The sequence below is a fragment of the Haematobia irritans genome, chromosome 1 (assembly GCF_050003625.1).
Source record: "Haematobia irritans isolate KBUSLIRL chromosome 1, ASM5000362v1, whole genome shotgun sequence".
Lineage (NCBI taxonomy): Eukaryota > Metazoa > Arthropoda > Insecta > Diptera > Muscidae > Haematobia > Haematobia irritans.
In genome coordinates, this window is record NC_134397.1 from 264972540 (window position 1) to 264986896 (window position 14357).

Below are 14357 nucleotides of genomic sequence, written 5' to 3' on the forward strand. Positions count from 1 at the left end.
TGACTTAACGTCTTTCTTCGGGTAGAAGACAATCGCTATTGATTTTGGAAAAAATCGGTTCAGATTTAGATATAGCTGCCATATATAGTTATCACCGATTTGATCATAATTCACGTATTTATGAACCCACGTTCTTCAAATTTTGTACATCTGAATGTTTTGTCAGTCCCGTAAAAACTGCCAAATATCAGCTAAATCGGATCAGTTTTATATATAGCTCCCATATATATCTTTCGTCCGATTTGGACTTATATGGCCCCAAAAGCGGGAGGTTTGCCCTGATTTGCTTCAAATTTTGCACAACGAGTATGTTTGATAGTATCGTTAATTGTGCCAAATTTAGTTGAAATCGGTTCAGATTTAGATGTAGCTCCCCTATATATCTTTCGTCCGATTTTGACTTATATGGCTTCAAAAGCCAGAGTTTTGCCCTGATTTGATTAAAATTTTGTACAAAGAGTACGTTTAATAGTATCGTTAATTGTGCCAAATTTAGTTGAAATCGGTGCAGATTTAGATATAGCTCCCATATATATCTTTCGACCGATTTGGACTTATATGGCCCCAAAAGCCAGAGTTTTGCCCTGATTTGCTTCAAATTTTGCACAAAAGTACGTTTAATAGTATTGTTAAGTAGGCTTAATTTGGTTAAAATCGGTTCCGATTTAGATATAGCTCCCATATATATATTTCGCCCGATTTGGATTTATATGGCCTCAAAAGCCAGAGTTTTGCCCTGAGTTGCTTGAAATTTTGCACAAGGAGTACGTTTTATAGTATCGTTAATTGTGCAAAATTTAGTTGAAGTCGGTTCAGATATAGATATAGCTCCCATATATATCATTCGCCCGATTTGGACTAATATGCCCACAGAGGCACAAGTGCTACTCTGATTTACGTGTAATTTTGCAGAGGAAGTAGAATTGAACTTGAAACTTTGCACAGGCAGTAGAATTAAGGTTCTGCATATGCGTGATTATTTTGCTTGAAATCGGTTCCGATTTTGATATAGCTCCCATATATATATCTTTCGCCCGATTTTCCGTCATATGACCACAGAGGTCAAAATTGTTATCCGATTTACGTGAAATTTTGCACAGGGAGTAGATTCAACAAAGTAACTATGCATGTGAAATTTGATTGCAAACGGTTTAGATTTCGATATAGATTCCATATATATGTTTTTCCGATTTAGGCAAACCTACCTACATTTTCTTTATCAATCACTGCTAAGTCGAAAACTTTTCAAAATGACTCAAATTTTCCTACTACTCTGTTACACATCTATCGACCGATAAATCATAAAAACACTTTTGCGAAGTTGCCTCAAAATTGGTTCATATTTAAATGTTTCCTATATTTTTTTACTAACATTGTGTTCCACCTCAGCGCATTAGCCGACTTAAATGTAAAATCTATAAGTATTGCAGAACTCTGTACAGATCTGCTCAGATATACAGAATATATGTGTATGGATTCATATAGCATCCAACACATTGGACGGATTTGATATGGTATCGAAAATGTGGACTTACAAAGTGGTGAAGGGTATAATATAGTCGGCCCCGCCCGACATTGGACTTTCCTTACTTTTTTCTTCAATCACGTCAATGACTATTTCAATTATCGATGTCAATACAAAAATTTAAATATTTAAAGAATTTTTTGTAATTGCTTATTATTTTAATTAAATATTTAATGAAACCAATTAATTTTTTATCAAGTTTAATTCAATTTTATTCAAGTTTAATTCAATTTTTTTAGAAGGCGATGTTATCGACTGTTTGCATTGTCTCCCATAAGAAACACTTGATAAAACTTCCATATTGTTATGGAAAGGAATTTTCGACAGAAATTCTTGTTAGTTTCTAAAGCATCTTTAACACTAACTTATGCTAACTGCTGTCGATAAGAAATGCAGTGGTTTTGTGCTACACTGGAAAAACAGTGAACCCACCGGGAAAGAAAATCTTAGAAAAAATTTTAGAAAACTTTAAATAAATTTTATTAGAAATGCAGATGTCAAGCTGATTTCACAAAAATTAGTAAATAATTTTCGACAAATTCAAGAAAATTTATTAGCCAAAATTATTATTTTTCACTTACTAAATAAAATTTCGTAGTTTGAAGGAAAAAAATGGAGTTCAAAATTGCAAAAATGTACAAGATGGTAAATATTATAAATTTTAAGAAATTCTGAACTATTTTGTGGGGGACATGAATTTAATTAATCTTTATGCCTCATTTGTGTATAATTTTTTCCTCTGTTTTAGTACTAACGTAAGCAAAAAAAAAATATTAAAATCATGGAAACCCATGTACTAAAATATAATTAAATCGGTTTTAGTGAAATATAGGGTTCACTTTTTTGAATGTACCAAAAAAATTCGTGAGTCATTGTTATCCATTGTTTTTACATAGGTTAGGTTAGGTGGCAGCCCGATGTATCAGGCTCACTTAGACTATTCAGTCCATTGTGATACCACATTGGTGAACTTCTCTCTTATCACTGAGTGCTGCCCGATTCTATGTTAAGCTCAATGACAAGGGACCTCCTTGTTATAGCCGAGTCCGAACGGCGTTCCACATTGCAGTGAAACCACTTAGAGAAGCTTTGTAACCCTCAGAAATGTCACCAGCATTACTGAGGTAGGATAGGTTAGGTTAGGTGGCAGTCCGATGTATCAGGCTCACTTAGACTATTCAGTCCATTGTGATACCACATTGGTGAACTTCTCTCTTATCACTGAGTGCTGCCCGATTCCATGTTAAGCTCAATGACAAGGGACCTCCTTTTTATAGCCGAGTCCGAACGGCGTTCCACATTGCAGTGAAACCACTTAGAGAAGCTTTGAAACCCTCAGAAATGTCACCAGCATTACTGAGGTGGGATAATCCACCGCTGAAAAACTTTTTGGTGTTCGGTCAAAGCAGGAATCGAACCCACGACCTTGTGTGTGCAAGGCGGGCATGCTAACCATTGCACCACGGTGGCTCCCGTTGGTTTTACATGGTTTACGGTGGTTTTTACATAAGAAATACATTATTGAACTGCGCTATCGACATATAACAGGAAGAGCTGCTTACCAGGCTTAATGTGAGAAATATGTAAACAATCAATATCAACCCTCCTACAAAATTTGAAAAAAATATTTTTGGGCAAAAAAAATCGAATACGACTTTTTGTAATCGTGAAAGTCGAAGCCGACTTTCTGTAGTCGTAAAAATGACTTTAGACATTTTCGAAAATCGACTCAAATAATCGCTGGCCAAAATCTACTTTTAACGAAAAACTCCACATTGAACCAGAAGGGGAATACAATACAAATATTTCTGTAGTAAACCTGATTTATCCGATACCAAAATCCACTTTAACTAAATTTCAACTGCCAGCTATGGAAATTATTTCTAGAGCTGCATACCAGATCTTTGAAATAAATTTCGCTTTATATGCGATAAATTCTCCATTATACATTTCTTTTGCATGCCGATAACACAGTTCCACATGTTTTTCTTTTGGAAGAAAATCTAAACACCGCCACAATTTTACATATTATTACAATTTTAATGCGATAACACAGTTCCACATCGTTGTTTCCTTTCTGAGGAAAATCTAAACACCGCCTAAATTATCCATAGCAACAATTGTAATTCATTGATGATGGGTGACAAACATTTTACTCGAGGTGAAGGTCGTGCTTTAGGGAAATCCAATGTCTCAGTGCTCACACACGAAGTGTGAGCACTGAGACATCTTGTCATTTCATGTCTTCAATGCTCAACTTGATGTAAGTTACAGGTTAGCGGATGGATGGTCTAAAATGTAATGACCTTGAATTTAGGGATAAACTTGTTTGTCATGCATATTGGTGATATCAGGTTATATATTGTTCCTACTCTTCTCCTGTCATTCGTCTGACTTTTAATGTGATTGCAGAAATTCCCAAAGACAATGAACAGGTGAGTGTATATGCTTGCTCTCAGCAATTCAGCAAAATCTAGTGTAATGGAGATGTGAGTATGTGTGTGTGCGTATAGAGTGCGGCAAATCATTGATGATTTCTTTTAACTTTCAGGGTCAATTTTATTTACAAGTAATATCAAATTTATTTAATTATCTGCCATTGGTTGCGATGCTTGTGCTTTAAAATGAAGCGAGCAAATCGAGTTAGCTGTTTACTGCTGCCGCTTATAATATTTCGAAATTAATGTATTTTTCATGGGTGATCATTTTTACAATTCGATCCAAATACGAAACAAGTTTTTTTGGTTTTTGTTGGTAGTACCTATATTCCCAAAACACTGATGCAACTCGAATGCCACTCCAAAGGCTAGTCAGTGTGTCAACCCCAGCCAAGGTGGTGGTCCACTTGTAAATGATTGCTTTTTTTGTTTCTTCTGTTTTTAGTTCATTGTGTATATTTACCTCTGTTGTTTTTACAACAATATTAAACGATTTTATAATAAGTCGATTTATTTATTTTTCTCCAATTTTTCACTTTTTCTCATCTTCGTGTGTCATTTTGCCCAATGACATTGTATTGTTATTTAGGTGGGATTTCGTTTTTGAGTTCATTCCCTGCAGGCATATCATCTTCTTTGATATAATTTATAAAACTTTTGTTTTGGTTTTGATTGCACATTTTCCATATTTGTTGCCCTGTGATCATTTGGTTTTATTGTTGTTGTTTTTTTAAGGTTGTTCCCTATCAATGGGTGTAGTAGGTATTCCGGGAATTTGAAAATTTTTGACTTGTGGTTTGACTTTAATTTTCGCTGCTTTTGTTCGAATTAATCGTTTATCTGTTAAATCTGCTTTGGAAACAATGTCAAATGCAAATTTAATAGAAATCTAGCAAATATAAGCAAACATCAGGGAAAAAAACGCTTATCATAGAAAGTTGATAAATTGAAGATATGTTTTTGTTTTGTCCCTCCACCACCAACTAGCCAGTATGATTTTATTGTTTTTGTTTTTTGAAAACTGATCTTTGAAGTGTAGAGACACTTGACATGAATTTTTTTTTTAATGATGCCGTAGCAACAACAACAGGTGTTGAAATCAACCATTGGGGTTTAAAGTTCGTCCAACTTTAAGCGGGCATCAGTGTTAATCAATCAATTGTAATATTGGCACATATGTATATCTATATATATACATTGAAGTTCATTGGGACTGACGGACACACAAAAACTTACATTATCGATCTGACCCAAATATTCATAAAAACAAAAACATTTACATACGCTATGCTGATATAATTTATAATTCATGCTACTTACAAAGATCGCAGATAAAAATCAATTTAAATCCATCACGTATGGCAAATTTAATGATCTTTTGGTTAAAACTTAAACTATAATTTGTGACTTTAATTTTTGTTGTTAACGAAAATTCTCTAATTGTCATCCTTGGATCACTTATGGTTTCTGGATTTTTCGTTTTCTATGAATGCCATTTTAATCATTTTGTTTTAACAACAAAAAGGTACTGGACCGTGACAAATAAAACACTTAAGAGATTTACATAACTCACCTATTAAAAAGTGTATTATCCTGTCATCATCTGTTCATCTAAAATAACACATTTTTTTATTGTATAGAATTATCAAATAGTATTGGTTATTGTGATCCTAGCAAGCGTTACCCCCATATTCATAAAAGTTAACGTAACGTACAATACAAATTTCTTCGATAAACTGTAAATTATTATGAATTATGACATTAGTATTTAATATAGTATGAATATAGACATTAGTATTTAAATATAACTATAGTGATAGACGAAACATTTTTGCCGCGACAAAAACAATAAAATTGTCGACAAAAATTTCCTCTTTTCTTGTTACCGAGTCTTTGGAGATGAATAAAAACATTTAGCATCTTTTTATTTATTGAGTTATTTGAATATAATTAGAACACTCGATAAACGATGGCAACACTACACTATTTTCCGCCAAGGAATATAGGATTTTAAGTTCGAAACTGTTCGAAACCGAAACTTTTTACTATGGTGAGATATCAATTTACTATGGTGAAAAACAATTGCTAATTTGGTGTACTCATTTCTTTAACAAATAAAACTACTTTTTGTTTGCTTTGATATAAGGCCGGTATGCACCTCTAGCGAAAAATTGCATTCCCATAAGAAATGCATTGCTATTTATGCTAACGAAATTTTCGGTAGCGTTCAATTTCGTAAGCTGGTACGCACCTCTAATGAAAATAACAGGGCTGTCAAAAGCATATTTTGGCAGCAAACATTTAATTTATTACAATCATTGTGTGCGTAAAAGTTTTAAAAGGTCTGTAAATAATAAACAATTTATTTGAGGAATATTTGGAACATATATTAACAATTTTTAAAAGCGATTAGCTGGTTTAAAATTTATGTACACGGCCCTGTTTTTTTGTTGTAGACTTAAATAAATTTTTGCTACCGAAAATTTCGCTAGAGGTGCATACCGGCCTATAATCAAAACATGCCAAGCCTAGTGATGTCGTAAATGTCAAGAATTTTCAACAATGTCAAATTTCTTACTTAGGGGGCTACCCTGGGCTAGTGAAATTATACTCACCTCGGTTCACGTCAAATTTTTACCAATGCTAGTAAAAAGTTTCGCTTTCGAACAGGCCCTAAGTGTGTAAATACAAACATAGCGACAGCAACATTTTCGCCGCGACGACAAATGCAATAAGCTTGTGGGCGAAAATGTCCTCTTTTCTGGTTTCAAAGTGTTTTTGAAGGTCATGCTATGTTGGCCAAATTTTCAATATGTATTAAATAGGGCTGTTTTCTTTTGCACTGGATGCAACATTTGTATAAGCTATCCAGAATATCGTTGCAGTGGTGTTCTCTCCCGAACATTTCATCAGTGCAAGTGGCGCTGATGTTGCCAGATTGTATTTTGGTAAAGTGAGGCTTCATCGATTCACAATAGCAATTTATTGTGACTAATTTGATCGAAAAACATGAAATTCAAAGTGGTACAGTGTCATAAATAATGGCAGCAGTAAATATTTATTACTAATTGGAGCATTTCATACATTAAAAATGCAAGATTTCACTTATTTTCTGTGATTGTTTTTAAACAGCTGATGACAGTGTTGCATATTTTTGGAGATGTCCTGGATAAACGAGTACTCTGTTTTCTTTTAGTCCTTCACGGCTTAGGGTATCCAGTGCTAAAAGAAAACAGCCCTAATAAAGGAGTTGAATAGTTAGTGGTGAGTTCATTTCCGCCAAGGAATTAGAATAGATTTTCATTTGGCGGCACGCCGCTAGCCATCACGGTATTCCAAGTGTTTGCCTATCGCTATGGTTATATTTACATTAATAAAAAAAAGTTATTGCTTCTCACGGCATTTTCACTCAAATTTTTAAAATAAAAATTGAATTGATTTTTGTCGCATAAGTTTATTATTTTTTATTTGAAGCCATCAATTATCTATTTAAAATTATTTCATCTCTAAATGGAATATTAATAAAAATATAAAAAATAAATTTTATAAGAGTTCATACTTTCTAATGAATTTTACGCTTATAATTATAGTTGGATTTTTATTTGGATTTGAGTAAATATTGAATGAACCAATGATTAATATATAATAAATAATATTAAAAAATAAATAATTGTAAATAATTATACTAAAATATTAAGTAATATTTATATAGAAATTAATTATTTCCGAATAAAATATAAGTTTTTTTAAGGTTTTCAATTTGATTTAAAATTTAATTGTATCAGTTAATTTTTAATAGATTATGTTTTCAAATTCAATCAACCTTTGTAATTTTAAATATTTTTGTGATATTTTTTTCTGTGAAGGATAAAGAATGATTTTAATTGTTTATTGTACCACAAATGTTCAATGTGGATTATTTGTGATCATCTGATTGTCATACATCACCTTTATACTGCGTTTACACTATACTCAAAATCTGGCTTTTTCGTGTTTACCTTTCCATACTTAACGAATTTTCCAATATCAAAAATGGAGATTTCGAGCATATTGTGAACGTGGAATTAAAAATTTCATCGTGGGCAATATTTATAAATTTTCATTAATGTAATAACAATTATTCAAGTTGCAAAAACTTTTCAGTTTTAAATAATTCTATTTTGATGGATCGGTTGATGATGTGTTCAATTGAAAAAAAAAAATAGATTTTGACATTTGGAAGTCACTTCCGCAATACCACCTTAGCATATTATGCATATTGGTAATACCCATTTGCTATTTAGTTTCAAGTTAACTAGTTCAATGACATTTTAATTTCGTTATCCAAAAATACACAACTTAAAGAATCAGCTGATCTATTTATATTAGGGCTGTTTTCTTTTAGCACTGGATGCAACATTTGTATGGGCTATCCAGAACATCGTTGCACTGGTGTTCTATCCAGAACAACTCATCAGTGCAAGTCGCGCCGATGTTGCCAGATGGTATATTGATAAAGTGACGCTTCTTCGATTCACAATAGTAATTTATTGTGACTATTTTATCGAAAACCACGAAATTCAAATTGGTGTCATAAATAATCGCAGCAGTGAATATGTATTACTATTTGAGTATTTCATACATTAAAAATGCAAAATTTAAGTTCTTTCCTTTGATTATTTTTAAACAACTGATGACAGTGTTGCATATATTTGGAGATGTTTTGGACAAGCGAGTACTCTGCTTTCTTTTAGTCCTTCACGGCTTAGAGTATCCAGTACTAAAAGAAAACAGCCATATTATAAAGGGTGATTCTTTTGAGGTTAGGATTTTCATGCATTAGTATTTGACAGATCACGTGGGATTTCAGACATGGTGTCAAAGAGAAAGATGCTCAGTATGCTTTGACATTTCATCATGAATAGACGAACGATCTGCCACAACGTCGAATTTTCAGTGAATGGGCCCTAGAAAAGTTGGCAGAAAATCCGCTTTTTTATCGACAAATTTTGTTCAGCGATGAGGCTCATTTCTGGTTGAATGGCTACGTAAATAAGCAAAATTGCCGCATTTGGAGTGAAGAGCAACCAGAAGCCGTTCAAGAACTGCCCATGCATCCCGAAAAATGCACTGTTTGGTGTGGTTTGTACGCTGGTGGAATCATTGGACCGTATTTTTTCAAAGATGCTGTTGGACGCAACGTTACGGTGAATGGCGATCGCTATCGTTCGATGCTAACAAACTTTTTGTTGCCAAAAATGGAAGAACTGAACTTGGTTGACATGTGGTTTCAACAAGATGGCGCTACATGCCACACAGCTCGCGATTCTATGGCCATTTTGAGGGAAAACTTCGGAGAACAATTCATCTCAAGAAATGGACCGGTAAGTTGGCCACCAAGATCATGCGATTTGACGCCTTTAGACTATTTTTTGTGGGGCTACGTCAAGTCTAAAGTCTACAGAAATAAGCCAGCAACTATTCCAGCTTTGGAAGACAACATTTCCGAAGAAATTCGGGCTATTCCGGCCGAAATGCTCGAAAAAGTTGCCCAAAATTGGACTTTCCGAATGGACCACCTAAGACGCAGCCGCGGTCAACATTTAAATGAAATTATCTTCAAAAAGTAAATGTCATGGACCAATCTAACGTTTCAAATAAAGAACCGATGAGATTTTGCAAATTTTATGCGTTTTTTTTTTTAAAAGTTATCAAGCTCTTAACAAATCACCCTTTAGAATATGATAGACATGAAGTAATAAAACTAATATATGTATAAATATTCACAAATTAAAATTATTCCCAATAAATAACATTTATATGGCCATTAGAAAATATGAACTTGGCCCATATTTATCACAGTCAAAATATAATCAATGTATTTATGCATATACCTTCTTCTTCGCTGGGTATATTCTCTACATCAAATAATAAGGGCAATAAATAAAAAGTGCATAACGATAACATTTGACATTGCTTTGTTGTAACAGCCCATTTGAAGTAGGAGCAGCAGCATAGCAAAAAATAAAAGTTAATCAGTCAATTTAATTGCGAAGACTATAACAATCAATAAAAACAACAATTACAACAAATAATAAACGATGACAACTAAAGGTGTCCGCCATAGGCGATCAGACACACAATTGTAGTGGTGAGAATACCAAGCACCAGTTGTATATAAACATTTGATTGTGCTAACCGTATGGCGAAGACGGTGAGAGCGGCGCCATTCTTGGCCACAATAACCCAGAAGTGGGATATTCCTTTGCCATAGAGATATGTTAGAATTTATAGCTGTCCGAGTTTTCGTCTTATCGTTTGGTATTTCGTATAATATAATTTATCTATATTTGTTTTAGCGTTTAACACTGATAGCTGTCGATTACGAGGAAGAAGTGTACAAAACAATTGTGGTCTTTATGAATTTCAAAAATTTTGTTCTACAAATGTTTAACATTAAATTAGCTTAGGAACTCCTAAACGAAATAGGCATTTCGTTTGCTGTTATTTCTAGATTGGAGAAAACTTCGCAACAGCATTGCCAGCTTGACATTTGTTCAATAAAATTTGTTTCAATCACAATAGCTGATTCCTGTGGAATGTCCATTTAAAGGCAGACCTTTATATTAACAATTCAAAAAAATTCGGTTTTTCGCATTGAAATATCCGTTGTTATATTAATAAAATAGTGTTCGTATGAATATATACTTTAAAGAAGTATACTAGGATCCAATATATATATCCTATCTAGCTTTAAATCTAGTATCAGCAAAACTAAAATTACGATACCGCATTTACGATATATATATATAAAGGGTGATTTGTTAAGAGCTTGATAACTTTTTTTTTAAAAAAAACGCATAAAATTTGCAAAATCTCATCGATTCTTTATTTGAAACGTTAGATTGGTCCATGACATTTACTTTTTGAAGATAATTTCATTTAAATGTTGACCGCGGCTGCGTCTTAGGTGGTCCATTCGGAAAGTCCAATTTTGGGCAACTTTTTCGAGCATTTCGGCCGGAATAGCCCGAATTTCTTCGGAAATGTTGTCTTCCAAAGCTGGAATAGTTGCTGGCTTATTTCTGTAGACTTTAGACTTGACGTAGCCCCACAAAAAATAGTCTAAAGGCGTCAAATCGCATGATCTTGGTGGCCAACTTACCGGTCCATTTCTTGAGATGAATTGTTCTCCGAAGTTTTCCCTCAAAATGGCCATAGAATCGCGAGCTGTGTGGCATGTAGCGCCATCTTGTTGAAACCACATGTCAACCAAGTTCAGTTCTTCCATTTTTGGCAACAAAAAGTTTGTTAGCATCGAACGATAGCGATCGCCATTCACCGTAACGTTGCGTCCAACAGCATCTTTGAAAAAATACGGTCCAATGATTCCACCAGCGTACAAACCACACCAAACAGTGCATTTTTCGGGATGCATGGGCAGTTCTTGAACGGCTTCTGGTTGCTCTTCACTCCAAATGCGGCAATTTTGCTTATTTACGTAGCCATTCAACCAGAAATGAGCCTCATCGCTGAACAAAATTTGTCGGACGTAAAGCGCGAAACACATTTCGAACCGAACACTGATTTTGGTAATAAAATTCAATGATTTGCAAGCGTTGCTCGTTAGTAAGTCTATTCATGATGAAATGTCAAAGCATACTGAGCATCTTTCTCTTTGACACCATGTCTGAAATCCCACGTGATCTGTCAAATACTAATGCATGAAAATCCTAACCTCAAAAGAATCACCCTTTATATATATATATATATATATATATATATATATATATATATATATATATATATATATATATATATATATATATATATATATATATATAGTGTAATATACCAGTTAATTTATAGATAATTACAGTGAAACCTCTCCAACTTGGACACTCTGAAAATCGGGCACCTCCCAAATGTGGATAGTTGTCTAGGGACGTTTGCAATATATAAACACATTAAAATTAACCTCTTAAAGCTTGACACCTCCCAACTGTGGACAAAATTTAGGCGACCGTGGGTGTCCACCTTTCAGAGGTTTCACTTTCCATAGTCTTTGGTATAGATCTGGCGGGATGAGATGATTCAATATTGATCTTATATGGTAATTTCTTTACTTTAAAGCAGTTTTTCTTGACTCCAAAGACACGTCTTTAGCGGAGGGATGCAAATTTCCAAAATTCGTGGCGTATACTTCATGAAAAAAAATCTAAAGCAATGTTTTTAATTAAAACTTTATTATTTTAAAGAAATTTGTTCATAATTTTTTTTAGGAAATATTTTGGTAATATGTTTCCTGTGTAGGTTTCTCACAAAGTGAATAATATTTACTACGATTATTTAAGACACTTTAATCACAATAAAAGCTATTGTGAATTGAAGGCAAGTCACTTTGTAAAAATTCAAGTTGGCAATACCGGCAAGAATTGTTCCGATGAGATCTTCTGAATAGAAATCCAGTGAAACGATGTTTTAGATAGGTCCTACAAACGCTACATCTAGTACTGCAAAAAACAGTTATATTTTGCAAATAGAGTTAATCAGTTCTTCCTTGGTATAGATATTGGTAAAATAATGACACGTGACTTTAGATAACACAGAAAATATAAGCAGAGGAAGGCTAGACCAAAATAGAGATAGTCATTCTCCAGTGTATATCAAATATTTCTGTTAATTGATTGGTAAACGAACTTGCATCGCAATGGGATAATTATTTTCATTTAGTTTTGGCGTTAAAAAATTCCCAAAATGTAAACAAATTCGCACATTAAACTAAAAAACAAAATATAATAACTATAATAATAAAAATCAGTTTAATAATTCCATACAGCGATATTCAAATAAATATATAAATGTTTGCAATTAGAAAAAAAATTGCAAATGAATAACAAAACGCATATACAATAAGTTATATATGGTGTCAATTTTTATGGCAGATATTAACCAAAAATATTGAATAGCAGCCCAAAGGTATTTGGCTCGTGCCGAAGCGATTATTCGATCAATGTAACTGTTTTGTATCGGTTGCGTGTTGTGCATTGATCGAGAGGTGTCAAGTGTAGAGTTTTTCTTCAGTATTTTATCTATAGCATTTGTGAGTGTGTAATTTAGATAAGGAATCAAAAATGTTTTGGCGTTGGTGGTATACAAGTGAAACCGAAGTAAGTAAAAAAAAGCAGTGAAAACAATTAGCCGATATAAACAAACAAAAAACTAACAAAAAGAACTATTACTCGAAAAAAAAGAATATATAAATAAAAATACACATTTGTGTTTTGATGTCTGATTTTCCCAGTCAAATTTGATATAAAAGATATATTTAGTAATATTTCTTAAGTAAAACATACTATCTGGTGCAAAACTTTCTCTAGAAGTTATTATGATAATGCATTGCTATTTATGCTAATGTAATTTTCGGTAGCATTAAATTCCGCAAGCTAGTACCTTTATGAAATTTTTTGTCCATAACAGTGTTGTCAAAAACATATGTTGGAGAGACGTTGGTAACTCATCACAGCAACATTCTTATTGTTGCTGTGTTTGTACAAGTTTTAAGAAGACAAAATTAACAAATAACAAATTATTTGAGGAATATTTGGAAAAAAATATCAAAAATTTTTAGCAGCTATTAGCTGCTATTTTTTTTTTTAGGACTTACCGACCGACCTTAACAAATATGAACTATTGGCGAAAAATGTATAGACGTCTTTTGACAATTCACAATGATTTTGTTTATTTGCAATGCGCAGTCATCGCACTCAATTGCGCAGTCAAGTGACTCAATTTCTCAAAGATTTTCTGAAATAACAAGATGTCTATATGCTTCCTCTTTTTTCCAATAGGCTCATGAGTTTAGGTCCATACAAAGAAACCTGCCAACAAGCAAAATAGATAACGAACATGTGTGAAGTCGTGCGGTTTTATCTATTCAAGAACAAGAGGCAATTTGGATATCTTGTTATAATTACAAAGTCTTTGCAATTTCAGACGAAAAAGAGCCATCTACGGTGTGCAGACAAACCGCAGTGCTGTGAATTCACATAAGACGTCTACACATTTTCTTGGTCTATGGCATTGCTGAACAAGAAGAGGGCTGTTTTCTTTTAGCACTGGATATGCTAAGCCGTTAAGGACTAAAATAAAACAGAGTACTCGTTTATCCAGGACATCTCCAAAAATATGCAACACTATCATCAGCTGTTTAAAAACAACCATAGAAAAGAAGTGAAATCATGCATTTTTAATGTATGAAATGCTTCAATTAGTAATAAACATTTACTGCTGCGATTATTTATGACACTGTATCACTTTGAATTTCATGTTTTTAGATAAAATAGTCACAATAAATTGCTATTGTGAATCGAAGAAGCGTCACTTTATCCAAATACAATCTGGCAACATCGGCG

General features: G+C 33.3%; 1 protein-coding gene across 2 annotated transcripts in view; it reads left to right on the forward strand.

The window, feature by feature from the left end:
• Elovl7 (ELOVL fatty acid elongase 7) overlaps positions 1-14357 on the forward strand; it is a 115669-nt gene that overhangs the window by 6556 nt on the left and 94756 nt on the right. The window contains exon 1 of one of the 2 annotated variants that reach the window (XM_075292530.1): positions 12964-13112. The exons of the other annotated variant lie outside the window; for it this stretch is intronic. Within the exon in view, the coding sequence (XP_075148645.1) occupies positions 13077-13112 (36 nt within the window). The 5' untranslated portion in view covers positions 12964-13076. Of the gene's footprint in view, positions 1-12963; positions 13113-14357 lie in introns of those variants that run through there. 2 annotated transcript variants of the gene reach the window in all.